At 47.1% G+C, this 22775-nt stretch overlaps 1 protein-coding gene across 2 annotated transcripts in view; it reads left to right on the forward strand.

Annotated features, from left to right (window-relative positions):
- The window catches only part of COL26A1 (collagen type XXVI alpha 1 chain), a 167194-nt gene that overhangs the window by 142804 nt on the left and 1615 nt on the right, over positions 1-22775 (forward strand). For both annotated transcript variants that reach the window (XM_054287291.1, XM_054287292.1), the window contains exons 6-13: positions 2457-2466; positions 2647-2763; positions 3990-4142; positions 9417-9509; positions 11024-11067; positions 14034-14069; positions 18738-18782; positions 19420-19504. In XM_054287291.1, coding sequence (XP_054143266.1) covers positions 2457-2466; positions 2647-2763; positions 3990-4142; positions 9417-9509; positions 11024-11067; positions 14034-14069; positions 18738-18782; positions 19420-19504 — 583 coding nt within the window. The remainder of the gene's footprint in view (positions 1-2456; positions 2467-2646; positions 2764-3989; positions 4143-9416; positions 9510-11023; positions 11068-14033; positions 14070-18737; positions 18783-19419; positions 19505-22775) is intronic.

Below are 22775 nucleotides of genomic sequence, written 5' to 3' on the forward strand. Positions count from 1 at the left end.
ACAAGTGAGGGAACGTTCTGGCCCACGCTCAGCAGCACAGCAAAACAGTTTCTGCTGTTCTTCCCTCTGTGCTGCAAGTTGCTGCAGGGAAGTTTGAGGTGTGCTGGGTTTTTTAGGGGTAGAAGCTGTTTCCAATGCTGTGAAAAATGCACTTGATTTCCTAAAGGGCTCCTGATCACCTGCCTGGGCTTCCCAGGACAGCATCCTCTGCCAGGGGAGATCCATCCTTCTATCCATAGAAAAGGCTGCAGTTTGTGTCCTGTGGGTAAGCAAATTGTGGATCCAAATTGAAACCTGGCCTTAATTCCTTATTCAATACTCAGATTAAATCAGATCTTTATTGATGGCCGAATGCAACAAAAGTACAGGCTCACACTCCCACTGAAAGCCATTGAGAAATGACATTTCCTCAGTTTTATCGTGGATTGAAGGCAGAGAGATTTCTTTTTCGTAAGAAAAACCAGTTTGGACATCTCTCCAAAATGGAAAAAAGAAGAGAGGAAGGGTAGTTTTCCCAGGGGGGTCTAATATTGGGGGATTCTTGCTTTGTTCTGAGAAATGAGGAGTCTGGGGTGATGAGGTTTTGTACTCCAGGTGAGCTATCCCACATCTAGAGTGGGAATTGTACCCAAATGTGGGAGCTGCAGATCCTGTGAGCCTCGATGTGGTTGTGCAGCCCTGTTCCCTGGTACCAGCTGGGGAGGTGCTGTCCAGCTTCCTTCCTTTCCTCCTTCTCTCCCTCCATTCCCATCCATGCTCTCCACCCCCATGTGCAGCATATTCTGCTGGCTCTGGTTTTGGGGGTCCAGTACCTCTCCTGATACCTGAGAAGGAGAAAGACTCTCCTTAAGAGTTGATCAAACCTTCAATTGCTCTGCTGTGTTGTGGTCATATGTGACACATGGACTGAAATCTGAGTGTGCTGAACTTTGGACTCATCCTGATCTCCCCCTGGCTTTGGGGCTTGCATCTGCCACTGCTTTCAAATCCTCTGAGCCCTTTGGTAGCCCAGAAACCAGGAGCCTCTGACAGTAATGCCTTTATTGTAACCATTAACCACTTAATCTGAGCAGACAGAGCCACTTGCCCACACCTCCAGGGCATCAAAGCTTCAGTGCTGTTTGGACAATGTTTAAATGTCTCTCCATGTCAGCCCAAGATCAGCAGTGCTCTTCTGAACAACACCATAAAGTTGCCAAGTGTTGTTGTTGTTTTGGTAGTCTGGGGAAAACATTAAGATTTTATTTAGTGTCACCAGAAGTGGTGACTTTGAGGTCACCAATGCTGCCTCTGCACCTCTCCTGGGCTTACTGGGGGTCTGATTTGGTGTTGGGGAAGATGAAACAGGAAAGCCTTATAAATATGATTGTCTGGCAAAAGATTTTGAGAATATGGAAACTATAAGCAAGATTGAAATGAAAGCAAGCTTTGAGATCCCTCAGTTACTGAACAACTGAAAAACAATGGCATGGCCAGCTGAAGGTGATCCCCTTTTGATGGAACAACACCCTCTGCTTGCAGACAGGCCCAAGGGTCAGAGCAGACCCTACAGCTTGGCAGAAGGGGCCCAAAGAGGAGTTTTTAGGGTTTAAAATGTAACACAGCATGGCAATGTAATGATTCTTATAGGCTGTATGTAAATGCTGTAGGATTTGTATCTTGGACTAGATTGGTTAGTGAGAATCAGAATATTCAACAGAGAAGAAGATTTATGGTATTGTAATGGGAACTTCATGTTCTTGATTTTTACTCTCTTACCTTTTTACTCTCTTACCCCTCTTCCTCTCTTACCCTCTCATCCTCTCTCCCCCTCTCTCCTCTCAGTCCTGCTCTGAGCTGTGTTTGGCAGCTCCCAGCAGGGCCCTGCACCCAGGCCCTTTGCAATAAACCCCAAGTTCCTGACCTGGCTGCAGAGATCTGTGCTCTCTGTCTGTCCTGACTGTCCTACCCCCTGTCACTCCTACAATTGGGCTTGCCAAGAAATGTCCCATGGGCTGCAGTCACTGCTCCTGGTGTTGCCCTGGACCCCTGCTCAGTGATGTTCATTACTGACAGCCAGTTCCTGCACAAAGGGGGGGCATTAATGCCACTTTGGGATTAAAAACCTGTGCGCAGCACAGAGCCCTGAGAGATGAATGAGCACAGGAGAAACCAGGAAAACATCATTGATACAGAACCTCTGGGGGTGTGAATAGAGCAAGTGGGAGATGGGGTTTGATTGTCTTTGGCAAATCTATTCTGTGTATTTTGGTACTTTGGGATGGCCCAGGAGTTTGGATGAGCCCAGCAAAGGACACCCAGACCCTGCCAAAGCCATTCGGGCCTTGGGAAGGGCACAGTGTGGGCTCAGTGTGGCTCTGCCCAGCACATCCCAGCTGGGGGTGCACATCCTGCTGACTTTTTGGGGATGGTCTTGTGCATGGGGATGTGCTTTTTCCTTACAGGATTGAAGGAAGAAGAGGAGAAGTAAATTCCAGTCTGGCTTACCTGCCAGAGAGCTCCTGCCAGCAGTGGCCCCCTGTCAGGGCATTGCTGCATTTCTCCCTTTTGCATCACTAAGTCTTTCCCCTCTGGTTCTGAGGTTGCTGAAGCCTTTCTGGCTCAGCAGTGTCCTAACTTCAGCTGATTTCCTTTCTAACATTTCAGGGATTCCAGGCCAGGTTGGTCCCCCAGGCCCAGTTGGCCCCACAGGACTCCCAGGACCACCAGGGCCCAAAGGAGAGAAGGGACAGCCCGGGGAGAGGGGCCCTGCAGGGCCACCAGGTGAGTCCTGTCACAGGAGAGGCTTCACTCCACACAAACTGGCTGTGACAGCAGCTCACACAAGGCCAGACACACAAGACTGAGCATCTTCAGTTGGTATCAAATCCATCCCAGTGGGAATTCCCTGGGAGCTGGATCAGCCAGGAGCTCCCAGGGCAGGCAACCACCTGCAGGAGCAATGGCTGACCCTGGGATTTCCTGTGCAGCAGGAGACAGCCTATCCCAGAAAGCTGCAGAGCAGGATCATGTTTCCCCATCCTGCTCAGGAGCCTGTGACCTGTCAGCCTTTGGAGCAGAGCATTCCCTGTTTAACCCTCTCACTGGGTGCCTGCTTTAACTCCCTGTTTTCTCCACCATTTGTGTCAAGCTGTCAGATGCCAGGATGTCAAACTAATGATGCTTTTGTGTGTTAAGGGAAAAGGTTAGGAGGCCATTCTTTCAGAGAGCACTCCATTCCTGAGCTAGGAGTCTTTCTTCATTCCCCAAACGTTCCTGAATGTTTTGATGAAGGTGATACTGCACAAAAGGTGCCAGACCTCAGGCTCTGCTCTCTGTGGCTGAAAGGCTGAGCCTTGTGAGCCTGAGCTTGGGTAACATTTAAAACTCTGAGAGTGCCTTAAATGTGGACATTTTTTGGCACTTTCTGGCAAGCTGTCAGTGGCCAAGGTCTGGCCAAGGATGTGTCTGGGTTTTTTTGGTTTCTCAGTTTGCAAGGAGAGCCTTGCAGCCCCACAGGAGATGTGATCTGTCTGCTCCTGGACTGACTCTGCTTCCTGGCAGGGAGGTGACACAGGTGTACCTGGAGGGAAGGAGGATTTGATTTCACACTTTGCTGCATGTAGTTTCTCACTCAGCCTCAGGGAGAGGGGAGGTTTCACTCTTTCAGCAATTGGGCTGCTCAAAGGCACCACCTCTGAGCCAAGTCAAGCTCTCTCCTTTGCAGAGGAAGATGCTAAACAAACAAAAAACAAACAAAAAACCAAAAAACCCCCAAAAACCAAAACAAAACCCCCCCAAACAACAACAACAACAACAAACAACAACAACAAAAAAACCAAAAAAACCAAACCCCCAAATGAAAGGAAAATTGGGAAGCTGTTTCTATTTTCCCCACCCTTTTATGCAGTTCAGGACAGAAATCCTTTGTCTTCTTGCTGCCTTTGTACATGATAGCACCATTAGCACATCCCCAAAAGCATTAACACTCCTCTCCTGCCTCTGCACAGGGATGGTGGGACCTCAAGGACCAAGAGGACTTCCAGGAGAAACTGGGATCCCAGGTCCCCCAGGTCCTCCAGGGCCACCAGCCACGCCAAGCCTCCCTCTCACCTTCCAGCAAGGGGTTCTCTACTCACTGCAGCCCACAGCTGAAAAAGAAAGTAAGTTCCTCCTCATTTCCCATGTTCTCCTGTGGCATCAGCAGTGGGCAGGCATGGAGCACTCAGCTCTGCTCCCACCTCCTTGCCAAGCCCTGGGAGCAGCTGGGCACTCCCTGCACTGTGTGGGTCTCTTGGAAGCTCCTGGTCAAGGTGGAACATCTTGGAAACCACAGGGGGTTCACCTCTCAAAATGAAGAATGAAGTCCCTGCTCTCCTAAACTGTCAGTGAGAGCAGGGTTTGGAGGATTTTATTCTCTGTGCATGTCTTTTTTTAGGTTCATCCCAGCTTTGGGGAGGCAGTTTGGTGTTCTCTAAGCTTCCATCAGGAGAGGGAGGAGAGTCTCTGGTGAAATGACAGAGCTCAGGTAGCATCACCTGAGAGAAGGGGCCAGAGGGATCCAGAGGGGCAGATCAGGTGCTGGTGCACCCCAGCTGTGGGGTTGGAGCCCTCTTGGTGCCACTGCTGTGGAGCTGGAGTGTCAGGGCTGCTCAGGAATCAGCAAGGACTAGAGATTTGCAGCTCTGGAATTCCAACAGACATTTAACATTTAACATCTGTTAAATGTGTCTCCTTCCTTGCCCCTGCAGATGCTTCTTCCACCTGTGTTTCTGGTGCATCCACATTATCCCACATGCACACAAACCACAGAATTATGGACTGGAGAGTCCACACTGCCACCCTGATTTATCCCTTCCCTGTAACAGGAGGGCCAGGGTTTCTTTGTGCTTGTGCTGATTTAAAGCATAGATTTATTTGATTTGTGCTGTGAAAGCTTTCTAGGGAAGCACATCCTGCACTTGGGTTGGAATGCTCTCAGATTTGGGCTTGATTCTCCTGGTGCAGCCCTGTGGAGCTGGCAGCAATGATGAGGGAGCAGAGCTGAGCTGTGTCTGCCCTGGCTCTGCTGGGTCTCCACTCCCCCAGAGCTCAGCTCTGCCTCTGCCCAGCTCTGCTGCTCCTGCCCAGCTCCAAAGCTCAGCTGTCTCAGTTACAGCCAAGGATTACTGAGTCTCCCCATGTCTGACAGTTATCTCAAGCTCTCCCTTCCCTTCCGCCCACTCTGCTCTCCAGACTCCTTTTCCCAAAAGTGAACAGATGTATTTTTAATTTAGGGAGAATTTTAACTGCTTGATTTTGTATTCAGTTATTAGGGTGTACGGGCAGGATGAGTAACTGAGGTTCAATACTGAGATTTTCACAAAATACACATCAACATGCTGCATTCTCCAGCTTGAGAACAAGGGAGTTCTGCATTACAGTTGTCTCACTCCTCTCAGGGTCACACATTCTGCCTTTTATTCCAAGTGATCCCTGAGGATGGTTTGGGTGCTGCTGCTGCCCCCTCCCTCCAACCTCCCTTTGAATTAAACTCTTCCTTGTGATCAGTGGACAAATTAAAAAGTGAATAAAGGCTTTGCATGGCCTTCCCAGCTGATGTGTGAGCAGGGTGAACTCAGTGTTGTGCCCAAATGGGAGAGGATAAATGGTGGATAATTATTTCTATTGTCTCTGCAGCACAGGGACTTGAGAGCAGTGAGGAGATGGTGACTGCTCCGTTTCCATCCCTGGGCATTCCTCCCTCCATGCCTGGGCATTTCTTGGTTTGCAGAAGGAGTAGCCCAAAACTTTATGACACTTTTTCTTAATACAAATCCAGCTGCAAGTGTAAGTTATCTTACATGTAAGTTATCACCATGACAATGTTCTGGCAGTATCAAGTTTATTTTCTTACCATTTTTCCTCTCTGTTGGCTGATTTTGCCTCCCACAGGCTGGTGGAAAGCCACCAGTAAAACTTAGCCTTGTAAATTCTGTTTAGCTTTTTAAAAATGTATTTACTTGTTTTGAAAGGAGCACAGCTGAAAACTATAAACACAAAATTCCAGCTGCTGACAGCAGAGGGAGGCATATTCCTGCTAACGGGAATGAGATGTGAGAGCTGTATCAGGTTATTGTTATTATAAAGAGTTTGGTTCTGCCTGAACATGGTTAATGCCTGTGCCTTTATTAATTGCAGCAAGTTCCTGTTGGCAATATTTATCTGCAGGCAGAAGCCAGAAATAGGGAGACAAATATTTTCTCAGTTTCCCTATGCTGTGGTAAAAGAATTGGTCCCATTTTTTCCCTCCAGATCAGGTAGCAGAAAAAAAATTAAGGCAGGATTACTTCATTTCCATCCTGTCTCAACAAATCAAGGCCATAATGGGGGAATTTATCCCTTAGTCAGAACCCTCAGCCAGAGACTGAGCTGCTGCTCCCCACTGCTGGGGCTGCTGCTACTGGGATCTCTCCCTTAAAAATGAGTGATCAGGTACATGGGCTAGAGCCAGCTCATTCCTATTCCTTGTGCTAACATTGGTGATTTCCAGGGAACAGTTGGGGAAAATAATGGAACTCTCACTCTTGAGGGCTGTTTCCTTCCAGCTCAAAGATCTGCCAAGGACACATGAAGTAAAATTAACCTGTTTTCATAGAATCATCACTGTTAGAAAAGACTTCCAAGATCAAGCCCAGCCATCAAGCCATGTCCTCAAGAGCCACAGCCCCACATTTTTAACACTTCCAGGGAAGGTGACTCCACCACTCCCTGAGGGAGAGCAAGGGGAAACTGAGGCAGAGCAGCTGATGTGCCCAGCATGTCAGAGGTGATAAGGGAGAGGGATCAGTGCAGCACCATCCCAGCTGCCAGCAGGGCCCTGCCTGAGGAAGGAGAACAGAGTAGAGGAAGGGAAGGGGAAGGAGAGGAGGAAAGGAATTGAGAACCCTGATTTCTTTCCAAGTATGCCCTGAGCTGCCTTTTCTGCTCTGCCTGGGCAGCTTTCCCTGTGTCCTTCAGGGCATTTCTGTGCTGGTTCAGGGTGTCTCTGTTCCATGCCAGAGAACACAGGTGCTCCTACCTGGCCAGGCCACACTGGTTTCACTGCTCCCCTTGGCTTGGAGAGCTCCTGGAGCAAATTCAGTATCAAGGATTCCCAAATGAAGCATTGTCTGCTGCTTTGGGGTGCCCAGGAGCTCTGAACCAGAATCCAGCTCCTGAGCCCAGCAGAGCCTGGCTCAGTGCAGGAGGTGGCTGACAAGGGAAGATTCCTGCTACCATTTGATGCTGTTTTGTGGCTGCTCTAACAATCTCCAGCTGCAGAGAGCCCCAGCATGTCCCCATTTATAAGGGAGTTTATAAGGAGATACAAATTCTTCCTGCTGCTTTACGAGAACATGGAGGAATCCCTTAAAAACACATGAGGGTTGTGTTTTACAGACTTGAGCCCCATTTCATTGACAGTGTGTTTCATTCAGAGCTGATCCTGGAAAGGAACCTGGCTCTGAAGGAACTGGCCAGGCAGGAGCTGGCACAGCCCTGGGCTGCCCAGGCCAGGCAGGAGCTGCTGAGCCCAAGGGTTGTTGATCAGAGCTCTCCTCTGTGTCACAATCATGGAATCACCTTTCATTAAATAATGTTGAGTCAAATGTCAGCAGGGGTGGATTTGTGGGAGTAACTGTCATGGTAATAATGTGCCATTCAGCTGGAATGTTTTGTAACCCAAATCTTTATCCCTGGCTTACCTCCAGCAGAAATTAAACCCTGGTTGTTTGCTGTCCATCCTCTGCCCCTCTCAGTGGATGAGCAGTTGATTTTGTTGATCACTTTAAAAACAAAAAGTTCTGCAACTGTTAATGCCTTCATTGCTGTTTGATGCTCATTTTCCAATTTCATCTTACTCCCAAGCTGTGATGGATTTTGACATGGTCAAATAAAACTCAAATTAATTGGATTACACACTCCACTGGGGTACCTTCCCTCCTGAACATGAGAAGAGTCTCAGTTGCTTTGTTTCAGGGCTGTGAGGAGGGGGAATGAATGGGTTTAGAAACAGCAATCAGATAAATACCTGTTTGCATTCAGGTTTTAGGCACAAAATGTGGTTCTTAGAGGAATCTGGGTTGGATCTTGTGCTGTCCTGCTGCCAGGAAGGCATTGCAGAGCTATCCTGTCATCCTTGGCAGCCAAAGCCATTGCACAGTTTCCCCTGGAACTGCTTTCAAACACCTGCCTTGGAAATTCTCTCTATCACTGCTCCAGAAGCTGGGAAGGCTTCACAAAGTGACTGCTGAAATTTCTGGAGAGTTCACCTTCTGAGCTTTGGGCTGGACTCTGCAGAGTAAGCAAACACCCTTCTGACCTTCCTGGTGTCACTTGGCATCTGCAGTGAGACATTCCCAGCCTTTTCCTGCCCAGGGTTCCCCTGGATTTTACTGTGATGAGTTACAGGGATGAGTGGAAGGAAACATGAGTAAGCTTGAGGTCAGGGGCAGGAGGAGGTGGACATTATTCCTTTATGGCACCTCCAGCTGTGGAAAATGTGGGGTTTTCAGAGGGTTTGCCATCCTGGTGACCACGAGTCAACATCTTCATCCAGGTTAAATAGGAGATTTATTGTTGGTCCTTCAGCAAAGGGTCAGGGCCTTGGTAGCACCAGGATGTGGGATTCCTTGTTCTTGTGCTTGTTTTGTGGCCTTGTCGTCTTGGTTGTTCATTGAATTTTTGCCCCAGGTTTCCACAACTGTCGCAAAATGATGTGGGGTGATGAAAGATGAAAGGTGCTGCCATACACGTACCTGCCCAGATTACAGCTGTGCCACAGTACAGGTCCACAGGGAGCAGGGTTGGAATATGGTTTTGGCACTGCAATAAATACTGAGGGTTGCTTTTTTATTTATTTATTCTTCTCTCTTTCTTGGTTTCTGTGTCAACGACCTTGGTAGAAAATTCTTTCAGGGGCAAACATGGATCCTCTTATCAAACTTCTCTATGGCTCATAGAACTCTCTGTAAAACCTCTTCCACAACAGCCTTGGAGAGCAAAGCAGGTGCTCCAGGAGCCCAAATTCAGCATCCTGCAGCGCTGCCAGCCCAATCCATCCTGCAACACTGCCCGCAAAATTCACCCTGCAGCGCTGCCGGCCCGCGGCCAGCAACGGGCGCCAGAGCACCGCGGAGAGAGCCGGGCTGGGCTCGGGTCTGACTGAGATCCTGGCTGGGATCGAGACTAATTGTGATCCCGACTAGGATCGAGTCTGTGATCCTGGTTGGACTTGAGACTAACTGAGATCCTGGCTGGGATTGAGTCTAGCTGTGGTCCTGGCTGGGCTCAACACTGAGATCCCGGCTGGGCTCGAGTTCAACTGCGATCCTGGCTGGGTTCAAGACTGAGATCCTGAGTCTAACTGTGACCCTGTCTGTGACCCTGACTGTGACCCTGCCTGTGCTCTGTTGCAGATGGAGAAGCCCAGCTGGCCTCCACCGTCATCGACACCATCCTGGCAGGGCTGCCCGGCCCGCGGGGAGCCCCGGGGCCTGTGGGGCCACCAGGTGACAGCCGGGGCTGGGCTGGGGCTGGGTCAGAGCTGGGCCTAGGGCTGGGCTCGGGGCTGGGCCTGGGGCTGGGCTCAGAGCTGGGGTCGGGGCTGGGCTCAGGGATGGGCTCAGAGCTGGCTTTAGGGGTGGGCTCGGGGATGGGCTCAGAGCTGGGCCTGGGGCTGGGCTCGGGGCCGGGCTCGGGGCTGGCAGGGCAGGATGATGGCAAAGCCCCTCTGGTGGAGAGTTGATGGTCTGTGGGTGTCTGCAGGGAACGGGAGGGCTCCTCACTGGCAAGAAGTAACTGGGTTTTCATCTGTTCATAGTGGTTGGTTGTTTGACCTTTACATCTTGAGAAAAGAGCTGATTAAAAGCTGTTTTTAAAAGTAGGTTGTTCAGTGATTCCTTCCTGAGAGCAGAGCTGTTCTCCCCCTGCTGCAAACCTGTCCTGTCACTGCAGAGCTGCACCAAGCAGGGGCTGGCCAGAGGCTCTGTGATGTCTGTGAAGACTTTGGAGCCAGTTTGAGCAATTGCAGATTTTCACCAGTGTAACTGAAATCAGAATCTGAGATGAAAATTCAGTGACAAGCCTTCTTTCTCTCTGTGCTGATGGGTGGCTTAAATGATAATATTCCTGCAAACGTCAGCACTTCCCTGTATGATGCATATTTAGGAGTCAACTCCCATTAGTTGCAGAAAAGGCTTCTCCCTTCATTATGAGGGCCTTTCATTTATCCTTCAATTCCTTTATTCTTTGACTTAAGCATTTGTATGGTGCATTAATGATTGAGGCTGATTCAGCTGTACTTTGTGTATAATGTCCACATTGTTTCATCTCAAGGGTTGTGACAACTAAAGCAGAGAGGAGTATTGCTAAGTTCAGGCTAAGCAAATATCCTGTCTCCCATCTGCAGGTATAATTTAACAGCTACTGTTGAGATATAATTATTTTTTCAAAAGGAATGAATCTGTTAAGTCACTGTGTGAGACAAGTTGACCTGTTTAGAATGTGCTTAACTCATCCTGGAAGCAGCTCTCCTGTGGTACAGATTTTAAATTAATTTATTGCCACTGCAGTGAGTGAAGACCAAGAGAGAGCTTTGCTTTGCCCTGCTCAGCCTCTCCTATCTCTGACCAAGTGCAGCAGCCCTGGGGCTCCCCTTGCCACCTGAGATTGTTTCAGCACCAGCACCTGCAGTGTCTCGCTCTCATGGAGCTGTTCCATGGATCTAGTTTAAGTTTCCTCAAAAGTTGCATTTTAAGGAATGGAAATGTGGATGTTACTGACATCCTTCCTGCCTATTTTCACCATTTTTTTCCTCCCAGATCCCTAACATGCCCCCTAGGATGTGTTCTGTCAGGATGTGGGTATTCAATAATCCAGTGTTTGATGAAGGGTTCTCACTCATTGGGAGACTCAGCAGAATATGAAAGGAAGTGCATGCCTTTGGAATTTAGGGTTCTTCCTCCTAAATTTCCTTAACATTGTCTCCAATTATGATTCCCACCAGGGCCACCAGGTGCTTCAGGACCCAAAGGGCCCCCAGGACCCATTGGAGCCCCTGGATCACAAGTAAGGTGCTTTGGTGCTTTGGGGTGGAGGGCAGAGGGGATCAGGGGTGAAACATCATCCCATGCACAAGGAGGGAGAGTAATCTTAGATCTGCTGTTGTGTTCCCCATGAAATTCTGTGATTTAATTCCTTTTCCTGTGGTTTATTTCCCTTTTCTCATTCTGGATTAAGAGGTTGAAATGGTTGTGCTTTCCAGATTTTCCCTTAATCATAACAACACATTGTGCTGCTGCTGTGTCAAAACATTTCACTGTGGCCTGAGTTGATGCAAAGGATCTGACATGGGCTTTAGTAACACAGTGATAGAAAAAACTCTGCATTTCCTGTGGAACACATAAAAAGAACAAAAATGCATCAATGGGAATTCACCAATTCACCAGAGTGAATGTTAAGCCTGCTTTTTCAGACATAACACTTTCTGTTCAAGAAAAAGATCACAAATTCCCATCAGTTTGATTATTTATTGATACAAACATTGTGGAGGGGGGAGATAATAATGGAGTGGGAAAAACTCACTCCAAAGAATTTACGGTAGAAGAAGGGCACAGCACTCACATGGATGGAAAAAGCTGATTAAATGGAAAGAAGTGAAGTCATGAATAGGGAACTGCCAAACTTCTCAAACTGTGGTTGGCTGATACAAAGGGACTCAGTTTTGGGAAGAATATTGCTCAATGTGGAGGTGAAACAGCAGCATCAGATTTTTCAGAGGAATCCCACATGGCTGGAGAGCTTAGAGAAAGGTTAAGTGACTTTATAGAGGGATGTAACTCAGATCTGGTAAGAGGAGGTTTGGAACTGAAAATAAAGATTTTTCCTATGTGTTTATTAACCACTTTGAAGAAGCAATGAACAACAGGTTAGGGAAAGTTTGCCAGTGTAGCAGAATCCTTTCAATTAGGAAATACTCTGGAGAACAATGAGAAACTCCAGATAGATACAAACACAGTGAGAGATTTGGCAGCCAAATGACAGATGCAGTTTAACATCATTAAATATAAGGTAATTCACAATTCATAAGTAGATTCTGCAGCAGAGTCTGGCTTTTTGACATGCAGCACACACTGTAAGCCTTTTATTTTTTTGCAAAACTGTGGAATTCAGTGTCCTTGAGCATCCCTGTCTCACCACACATCAAAGGATGCTTTGGACACTTGGGCTTTGTCCATGCTGCATGTTTGACATAAGGCCAAGCCTGGTCTGTGCCCTACCTGGTTTGGCAGCTCCAGGGAACCTCCTAAGCCAGGCCTAAGTCTCTGAATGCTTGGTGGGGCTGGCTGCAGGCAGGGAACAAGGTGCTGCTGGTGAGCACTGCTGGCTCCCAGCTGGAATGGGAGAGGGCTCCCCATTTTCACCCTTAAATCACATGTGTGCCACCTCCTTGGGTCTGAGCTCCTCACAGCAATGCTCCTCTCTCTGGGCCCACAAACCCCATTTCTCTGGGTGCTGATGTGGGGATTTGTGGGGCTGTTCCCAACCAGGCTGGCTCAAATCCCCAGTGGCCTGGAGGGGAGCTCCAAACTCACTTCTGCAGCCTCCAAGTCACCTGAGGAGGAAAAAAAGCATCTTGTGGAGAGAAGGAGAGCTGACAGGCTGAATATAAACAAACAATATTGTTCTCTCATGGTCTGGTTAATAACTGTGGCTTCTCTGGGTGGATAAGTGAAGAATTTGGATCGATTTCTGCATAGCAGTTCAATTAGTAGAAATCTGGAGACTGTGCCCTTCTTAGCCATTGGTGACTGCTTTATAGATTTGTTCAACCCAGGGAGTAAAATTATTAGCAGAGATTGGACTTAATTTCAAAATTGTTTATTAGGGTGAGTGAATAGCTTCAAAATAATTTCCACTACACAATCCAATTAATTTTCAGGTATGTGTGCTTGCTCCTGCCACCCACTGAGGCAATTAAGAAGTAGGGGGAAGCAGTGGGGATTTTGAAGTTAAACACAGTACCTGTGTATTAATTTCTTCTTGGTAACTGAGAACAAGAACTGTCCTGTCATACTGACCCCAAAAAAATGTTACATCAGGGGCCTGCAGTGCATTAAAAGAACCAAATAGAGGGATCTGCAGAAAGTGCAGGGCTTGGGATATCTGCAAACAGAGCTCCTGTTGTGTGTGCTTGAAGGAAAAAGAGAATCTAGCCCAATTGCTTAATGGGTGTATGAGGTTTTCAGGAGCTGAGGATCACTGGGAAGTGTATTCACTACACCTACACAAAGGCTGCACAGTAGAAATTAATTCCTTCTCATTCTGCATCTCTTCCAGGGCTTGCCAGGATCTCCAGGACAGCCTGGACCAAAGGGATCCAAAGGAGACCGAGGAGAGAGAGTAAGGATTTACAGGCACAGGGAGATCCCCACAGCATCTGGGGGCTGTGCAATTTTACACAGCACAGCTCTCACACATGCAGTGGGACCACAGCCACCACCAGCTGTAAATTCAGATTTTCTGGGGTTTCTGCAGGAACCAAGATGAGGTTTCCTGTACAGAGAAAGAGTTGAGTGCCTTGCAAAGTTAGGTATTTGCCAAAGAAAGTAGCAGATTTGCTAATTTAGATTTGCTAATTTAGATTTGCTACCCCAAAGAGGTAGCAAAGACATGGTGGATAAAGGCCTGTGGAGACCAACTTTCTTACACCAGCCAAATCTGTTTAGTGTGGGGTGTTTTGAGAGGTCCAACTGAACTCTTCCTTCTGTGGCACTAAAGCTTTAAAAACTCACCAGATTTTCCTGAACCAAAGTCATTCCCCAGGTCAAATGATGTTCTTAACATATTTGGAATACTGAAGTTATGTTCTTAATGTTTATGTGTCTCAGTCCTCAGTGGGCTGTCCAGTGCTGATAACTAATCAGGGTTTGAATGTTAATTCCAAACTGGTGAAGTTTAGGAACTACCAGAGAAATATCTGACAAGGGTGTAAATGTGTCAGATTCCCAACCCAGCATTCAGGCACTGGGAAGGGTTTGAAAGGGAAATTTGGGCCTTTGGCTGCTTCTGTCCAGCTGAATTGCCAAAAGATCATGGTCTGAAATCTCTGTGTGAGTCTGGGAGCACAAAATCACTTGGGAGTGGAGTGGGAGGCAGAGGATCATCAGCCCTTAGGTCTGAAATGGGTACCATGGACTGTGGAGAGCCACTGAGACCCCAGCATGGAGAGAGCCAAAGGAGGGGACAGGGACAAGCAGGAAAACCTTGTTTGGTTCCTGTGGAGTGATGGATGTCTGCAGTGGTGGCTGCACTGCCACAGCTGTGGGAGCCAAGCTCCTTTCCCTCCCAGGTTTCCTGTCCCACAGATGGGGTGATGGGGGCTGCAGGTGTGTGATTCCCCCCTGACAGAACCTCCTCTGCATTCCTGCTCCCCTTCCAACCCAGCAGAGCAGAGGAGCCTGAAAGAGCCAGGACAGGGAAATGCAGATCAGTGAGCTCCAATGTGCTGCCTTCTCCAATTCCTGGGAATAACCAGCCACACACAAACTGATCCTCTCTGCAGACTGTGCAAGGTGCTTGTTTCACCCCTCCTGAGGCATCAGGAGCAGCAGAGAGCTGAGGGAGAGCACATCTGCCTTTGGAAATCTCCGTTATAATTTAGTTTTGGGTGCTTGGTCTTGTTCTTATGTAAGAAATCACTTGCACTTCCCTGAAACACAGAGTGGCTTTTGGTCATTTTTTGGTAACATTTTCCTTGTGCAGCTCAGCCAGTTTGGGCATGACTTGGCTTTACAAATAGATTGCAGACTGATGGAGTTCTGGGACTAGAATTCAAGATTCTGGTAGAGAGCAAAACCTGAACTGATTACCAACTGCATCTCATTGCCATTCAATCTTTATTTTCAGCTTAAAAAATAGAAATGCATGGTGTGTGGCAAAGTGTCACATTTCCATCCAGGAAACAGATAAAACTCTTCCTTGAGGATTTATTTAACATTTTGCTGTAGTTTTTGGTTGACCATACTACTAATATTACTACTAATATACCATATTATTGCTGCACTTATTTTGAAACAAAATCCTGTTGCATCGTGTCCATTCACTCCTGACAGATCCCTTAGAATTTGGTTTTGTTCTCTCCTTGCTAGGGATTTAGAATTTTAATTCTTCTCTTAGGTTTGGGACAAATGAGATTTCCAAATATCAAAATGTCTTGATAAATAGAAAAAAACCACCCAGTTAGTGTGGAAAGGGAAGCTGGCAGCTTTTTCTGTTGCAATTTCTGTAGGGTGCTCTGTGTGCTTTTTGTCTTTTGTGAGTGTGGCTTTGAATGCTGGTTTTGACAACTGCATGCTGCAATTTTGGGTTTGGTGGATAAAAATGAGGGCTCGAGCAGAGGAGCTGTGCAGCTGCAAAGAAAAGCAGAGGGGAGGGGGAGGTTTACAACATCTACTGAGATTTGAGGAAATGTTATTATACATTCTTCCTGCTTAATCTGGGAGAGAACAGATGTGGGAGAGACCTGCAGCAGTCAGGCACAGCCCCTGGATGGCTCAGCTCTGTGTGCTGCTCACGCTCAGCCTCTGCTCAGCCCAGCCAGGGAGGCTCCCCAGCATCTCCAGGCACTCTTCAGAGCAAAACCAGGGAGGCTGGGATAAAAGATATTGCCAACATCCAGCCTAAATATCCTTTGATCCCCTTTAAGCTGATAACATCCTTTCTGTTCCTCCTGGACATGGAGCACAGACTGTTTATGTATTTTCAGTCTGTTGTTGTGCTCCTCTCTGAGATTTTTCCTCCTGCCTGTGCAGAATCCAAGTATTTCCCTTTGAAGATACTGGGAGCACCTGACAGACTGGGCTTTTCTCCCTGTCCATGGGGGTCTGTTCCTGGTGCTGGCAAGGCATTCCAGAAGAATTAATTCCATGGGAATGTTCTGTACGTGCCCCTTGGTTTTATACAAATTTGATGGACAGAAACCCAGCAGCTCTCCCTTTCCACTACCATATATGTGAGATATATATATATATATACACACACACTATAATGCCATATATTATATATACATATACTACATATACACATATATATACATATATATACATATTGGTACATATATATGTACATATATGTATATATTTTTTGGGGGGAAAAAAGGATGGGTTTGTTGCTGTGTCTGTCTACAGGAAAGAGCCAGGGGAAATATATGGCTGTTTCATTAATGGATTTCTATGAATGCTTTTACATTTTGCCTCTTCTTCCCAAGCTCCTGTTTTCTCACTAAATAACCTGTAACTGCTCTCCTGGTCAGGGATTCTGCCCTGCCCCAGCTGCTCCAGGGTGGGAACACTGGGGAGGAAAAGATGTTCAGTTCAACAGCATTTCATTCTGCCCCAAACCAACACATACTAGTTCAAACTGTTTCTCTTAAAGAAAAAATAAAATAATTTTTAAAAAAAGAACAAAAACCCCTCACTGAGAACAATGTGAAAATTAGCACAGCAGGAGAAAGAAACAAACCAACCAAAATATTGTACCTGTGTTTTGATCAGTAGCTGTGGGGTGTGTGGAGCAGGAGCAGATTAAATCAGGGCTTGGTGGGAGTCCTGGGCTCTGTTCTGGCTGGGGCAGCATCACTTCTACCAGAGTGAAGAATGCAGTGTCTTTGTAAGGAACAAATCTCCAGCCAAATTCCCTCCTGCTATAATGTAACTGACTGCTGGAAAGTTCAGAAAACCTGCTAATCGTCTTACAGAGAGGGCACTGAGCTCAGGAGCTCTGTATCCAACCAGCTCCTCCAGATCCTGATGGGATTTGGAGCTGATACTTGACAGAAAACCATAACCCCCTTTTGCTGTCTCTAAGTGATAATGTCAAGGGAGAGGAATTTTTTATACACATTATCCCAAGTGTAAGGTTTTTTTCCCCATTAAGCCATCTTAATTCCACTAGTAAAAATTACACTGTGCTCTTGTCAAGCGGCAAAGTATCTCCTAATGACACTGCCTTTATTTCCAACAGGGGCAAGCAGGTCTGCCTGGAGAGAGGGGCATTAAGGGACTTCCTGTAAGTGCTGCACTCGTGGGTGGTGCCAGGCTCAGCTGGGGCTGGTGCCTGGCACTGCAGGGGCCACTGGAGCTGCTCCAGAGCTGAGCTCTGCTGGCTCCAGCTCAGGCATCTTTTCATGTAAAATCCTTTCCTTAGGATTTTTTCTTTCTGAGAAGCTGAGAGTCCTCAAGAAAGAAAATGTAAACCTTGATTATCTGCTGCTGTGGAATGCAACAGGTGCATCTGTGATTGGCCCATGTTGGATGTTTATAATTAATGGCCAACCACAGTCAGCTGGCTCAGGCAGAGAGCCCGGGATAGCTTTCTTTGTTATCATTCTTTCATTGTTTTCTATTCTTGGCTTGGCCAGCCTTCTGAGATGAAACCTTTTATTCTATTCTTTTAGTATAGTTTTAATGTAATATATATCATAAAATAATAACTCAAGCCTTCTGAAACATGGAGTCAGATCCTCATCTCTTCCCTCAGCCTGAGACCCCTGTGAACACGGTCACAGGCTCCAGCTCAGATATTTGTTCCATAGATACTCTCACCTTAACAAATCCCTGTGCACATGAATTACTCCTGGTGTAAAGCACAGTGCTGATGTGACCAGGGGGGATCAGGGGGCTGGGCTGTGCCTGCAGATCCCTCTGGGCACAGACAGCAGCTCCTGGCATCAAAGGTGGGCACAGTTAAACAGCTCAAAGTCCATCAACTGCTCTCAACTCCCTCCTGCACCTCAGCTGGCCAAGCTGAGCTGGAAACCCTGTAATGAGGTTTAGAGATGTGTCCAAATGATTTTTTGGCAATACCTGGACAGATGCCCAGAGGAGATGTCTGCACTGGCACATGTGGCCAGGGAAACAAACCCATGGTGATGAAGGTTGGCTGACAGAGATCTAGTGGAGAAAATTGGGGTTTTTTTTTTTTGGCTGGCAGCTTCCAGAGAAGCCCCAGAGCCTCTGGGAGGGTTCTCATCTCTCTTTCTTAGTTCCACCTCATCATTTCATACAATTCACACAACCTTTTCCTTGGTCCTTCCTCTCCTGTGCTCACCTCTGCTTTGCAGATGTCTCAGGGATGTCCAACAAGTTTGAGGAGCCCAAGCCTTTCCAGTTTATTTTAGATTGTTAGTTTTGTTTTATGTTTAGCTTAGAGTGGTTGAATCTCTCCCTGTCATCTGCTCTTCAGAAAGTGCATGAACCTCCTGGTTGGGGGAAACATGGGAGCAATGTTCACAGCACAGAGAGATCTTTGCTCAAGAAAAGCTTTATGAGCATCTTCAGAGGCAGAAAGGGATGTGACTAATTAATGAAAGTAAAATGGAGGGGGTTTCTGTTCTAAATAAGGATGAAAATGTGCATTTTGGGGGGAAAGGAGCAATTAATCTGAGAGCATAGTGAGTGGTCTGTGGCCTTGCTGGGGCCCAGCCATGGCAGTGGCTCCTCCTGAAGCTTGGCCACTCCTGGATGAGCTCATTTGTGTTAGAAGTGCTGGTGACCTCCTGGGAAGCTGACAGGAGCCAGGGCAAAGCTCAGAAGAGCACTTTGGCCCTTGGCATGAAGGTCCATGTGTTTCCTGCTGGTGAAATGCTGCTTTAATTTGCTCTTTTGGTGGGGAGGGATCCAAGGGCCCCTGGAAGGCTCCTCAGTCGCACGTAACCAATTTTCCTTCCTTTGTTTCAGGGTGAACCAGGCAAGAAGGGTGAGGAAGGAGACAAAGGTGCTGATGTAAGGATGTGTTTCTATTGTTTTACTTTTGGTTTTGTCACTTTTCTGTCCTTCAAACCTTTGACAGGTGGGTTTGGGGGGCCAGAGGGTGAGCCCAGAATTAAATGTGCAGTGCAATTAAATGTGCAGTGCATTAAATTCAAACCCTGTGCCTTGGGTTTGAATTTAATGTGTGCCAGGAATCTCAGTCTGTGAGGTTTCCTTGGCCATGTTGTCACCATGTTCTTGAGCACCTCAGTCCCCAGAGGTTGCTCTGTCACATGGAGCTGGTTGGGAATTGCTTCCCCATTGTCCCTCCCAGCTGCTGAGGGACAGACTCCCAAAAGAGACCAAACTGCAAGAGCAGAGCATTGGAGTTCTCACATCCCTGCTCTCAATCCCTGAAACACTTCCCAACACCTCTTTGGCCCTTCAAGCCCACACCTAAGATGACAAGGACAACAAACTACAGCCTGAGTGTACATGAGGAGCTCTTTGAACAGGGATTTCTCCTGCACTCCTACTTAGGTTACCTCATCTTTTACATCTTTTCATTTTTAAACATGCTCACTGCAGGGTTTGGTACTATGAAAGTGACATTATGGACAAGAAGCCTATTCTGCAACACATTCCAATGTTTTTGTTTTCTTTCTTGCAGGGGGAAGGCGTCCAACAGCTTCGAGAGGCTCTGAAGATTTTAGCTGAGAGGGTATTGATCCTTGAGCACATGATAGGAATTCATGGTAAGCACTGCTAAGGTTTTCTTCTCCAGGGAGCCAGGGCTCTGCTCAGGATTGATGGTTAAACATCCTCCCACTTTCCTGAGCTCTTTGGTGTCTGCTCAAGCCCCATTTTCAAAACTAGTTACCATGAATTAGTTTTGAGTTGAGTTCCAGCAGCTGCACTACTTCCTCTGGCTTTCCAGTAGCAGGTGAAATGACCCTTACAGTGATTTTTGTTACAGTTCAGGCAGCCAAGTCATGAGCAGCAGCTCAAGCCATGTGGCACAGATCATCCACCAGCTTCCCACAGAGCTGCTTGTTCAAGTCTTTAGGCCAGATCATTTAATCCTGTTAACAGCATCTTCCAAGTGACTTGAACACCTCTGAGGCCCTTGCTTTGTGCAGCACTAGGTTTTGCAGAGAAAGCCCTGACAGTGCTGCCATGTCACCCTGAAAATCAGTGATCCCTGAACATTTTGTGGTCATAACTTACATGAAACCTATTTTCACAGTCAGATTTAAAGAAAGTCCCACATGTTCTACATTCAGATAGATTTTTGTGATCTCTTGAGGCTGTTGGCTCTCCCATCACTGGGATAGTGTGCACATCATTCCTTAAAGAATGATCTCTTCCCTTAACCACAGGATGGTGTTGGTTATTGTCACAGGAGTTGGTTATTGCCAGCCTGCTCCTTTTGGGGTAGCCAAGGATCAAATTCTCTCCCAGCTGCCAAAATCTGCTGTGCCAGAACAACAAACACCTTCTGTGTTTCAGAAACAGTTAGAAGCAAAATGTTTGGCTCTGCTACCCCAGCCTGTGAGCAGCAAACCTGCTCCATGGCACTGAGCAAATCCCAGAGCACTTTTCTGTCCTTGACACGTGGAACCTCACTCCTGGCCTTGCTTGTGAGCCCACCTCACACCTCCCCTCAGATCAGCATCCACTTTTATTGGGATGTGGCCTTTGAGGATTGATTTAAGCTATGGGTATGCTGAGCAGCTGAATTGCCCAGCAGTCCTGGCAGTGCCTCACTGCACAGTAATTCCATCCCAAGCACTGCAGGCACCACCTGGGGATCCCAGCCCTGTCTGGAGGCAGCAGAGCTGGGGTGGAATTGCTGCTGGACCCTTCCAGTGCCAGGGCATGGCTGGGCTGGAGCCTGCTCTGCTCTGTCACTATAGGACACAAAATATGATTTACACACACTGCTGCTCTCAAGGTGAAAAAAGGGAAGTTTATTTTCTGACTCCAACATTTATAGTTTTCTAAAAGTGACAGTGGATTGGAGGGTGACAGAGCCACCTCTCCAATGTCACTGGACAAACCAACAGTCCATCAAATTTCTCTTCTTCCATAAAAGAATGCAAAACAATAAGTTATTTACAAAAAGTGTGTGAGAAAGTTACAAGAATGTAAACATCAGAAGGCTTAGAGAATCTTAAAAAATCAGAGCAACACTGCTCAGTGGCCTCCTGCCCTTGGAGGCTCCAAGTTCTATTTCCAAAAGAAACAGGCAGCAACAGCATAAGATTTTTGGGAAACCCTGAATCACAACCCCATGATTCAGCCACACTCACCCTGACCTTACCTCTGCTCTAACCCTGCTTCAGTTCACATTTTCATTCCAAGGGTAGAAAAATGTATTTTTACATATTTTGTATAAAAATTTATAAAAAGCTGCTTTGCTTTGAGCTGGTGGAGGTACCAGGGAGATGCCCACTGGATTTCCTGGGCAGCAACCCATGCCAGCTGGGGTGATCTCCAGGGAGGAGGGAAAGGGGGATTCCCTGGATGAGTCCATTAGAAAAAGGGATTTACAAGATCCAGGGTCTGGGCCTCCTTTGGCTTTTACTTTGTACCTTCATTTATAGTGGTATAAAGCAAAAAATGACATCCTTAGGCATCTTCTGTAGACCCTGGGAGTGGGGTTCACACACCTTGCCCCAGCACAGCTGCCTGATTTAGCTGTTTTTCACATTCTCTGTGGAAATCCAGCAGCAGCAAGGCATGTGCTGCTGTTATTTTGAAACAGTCATTTCAGCAAACCATTTGTATTGATCTGTTACTGCTTGGGATGGAGATGAGTTATTTACACCCATCTGTACTTCTATACCAGTGGAACTGCATCAGCAAAAATGGATGTTTTTTAATTGTGCACTGTGGTTAGGTCATATTTAAACACCTATATTGTATGACTTTAGGGGTTTTTTTGTCCCATAAGTATTGATAATTGTGTTCCTATTCTGTGCTTTTGAAATAGTTCCATTCTTTCACTTCACACATATTTTAGGCCCTAAAAAATACTGTACTTGGAAAGTAAGGCATATTTTCCTTGTGCAATTATATTCATCTTTGTGTTTAAGGTTAAAAAACTCCAACAAACAAAGAGAAAAGACATTAAATAACAAAAAATATTTTCCTTGAGCACAGACCTCCCTGGACTGAAAGGCACCACAGAGGTTTAAATCACCCAGCACCAGTTCTCTGGTCATGTTCCCAGTGTAGGTGTTAAGGATTTGACCACAGCTTCTGGGGCAGCCCAGCTATAAAACCCCAGTCAGAAATGCCAATCCCATGCTCTCATTTTCCCAAGAATCTTCCCACTGAGTGTGGTTTCCAAAACCACAGCCAGCCAAGCAACAAGGCAAAACATCCCAGCAAACAAACCTCTCCTCTGCCCTGGGAGGGCAGCTGGAGCTGACCTGGCCTGGGAGCTGCAGAGAGCAGCCCAGCAGGACACAGCAAAGCCCAAATGGCTTGGCAGGGTTTGGTGCCAGCAGACAGAGCCCAAATCCTCCAGCAGCCAAAATCTCACTGGAAACAGAAACGCTGCCTGGTGGGATCAAAGCAAGGCTGGAACGTTGGGCTCCTGGCAGGGAAACACAACCACCCAGCTCTGGAGGCAGAAGGAAGAAGAAATTGAGACATTGGAAATGATGAGGCAGATCAAGCCACCAGCACGTGTTGCTCAAGAGTGGCCCAGAGCAGTGTATATTGAATTTGTTCAGCTGAGGGAAGAGCAGGAGGTTGTTACCTGGAGGTGCTCTGGCAGCAGGGACAGCCACCATCCATCCCCAGCATTGTTGCTGGTTTGGCTGCAGCCCAGGGTGGGTCAATCCTTCCATTTCATCCTTTCAGTGCCTCCAAATGTCCTTTACTAGGAGTGAAATGGTACTTGAACCCTAAGAGCATCACTGCCCACTGCCCACCAGCTCATCCTCCAACACCAGGGGTCTGTGGGCAGTGCTGAGTAGCTGCTACAGCCCAAGTAAATTCATAATTAATGTAAGA

Source organism: Melozone crissalis, unplaced genomic scaffold (genome assembly GCF_028551555.1).
Source record: "Melozone crissalis strain CALT ecotype California unplaced genomic scaffold, PUWL_Pcris_2 ptg000057l_1, whole genome shotgun sequence".
In the NCBI taxonomy this organism is placed as follows: domain Eukaryota; kingdom Metazoa; phylum Chordata; class Aves; order Passeriformes; family Passerellidae; genus Melozone; species Melozone crissalis.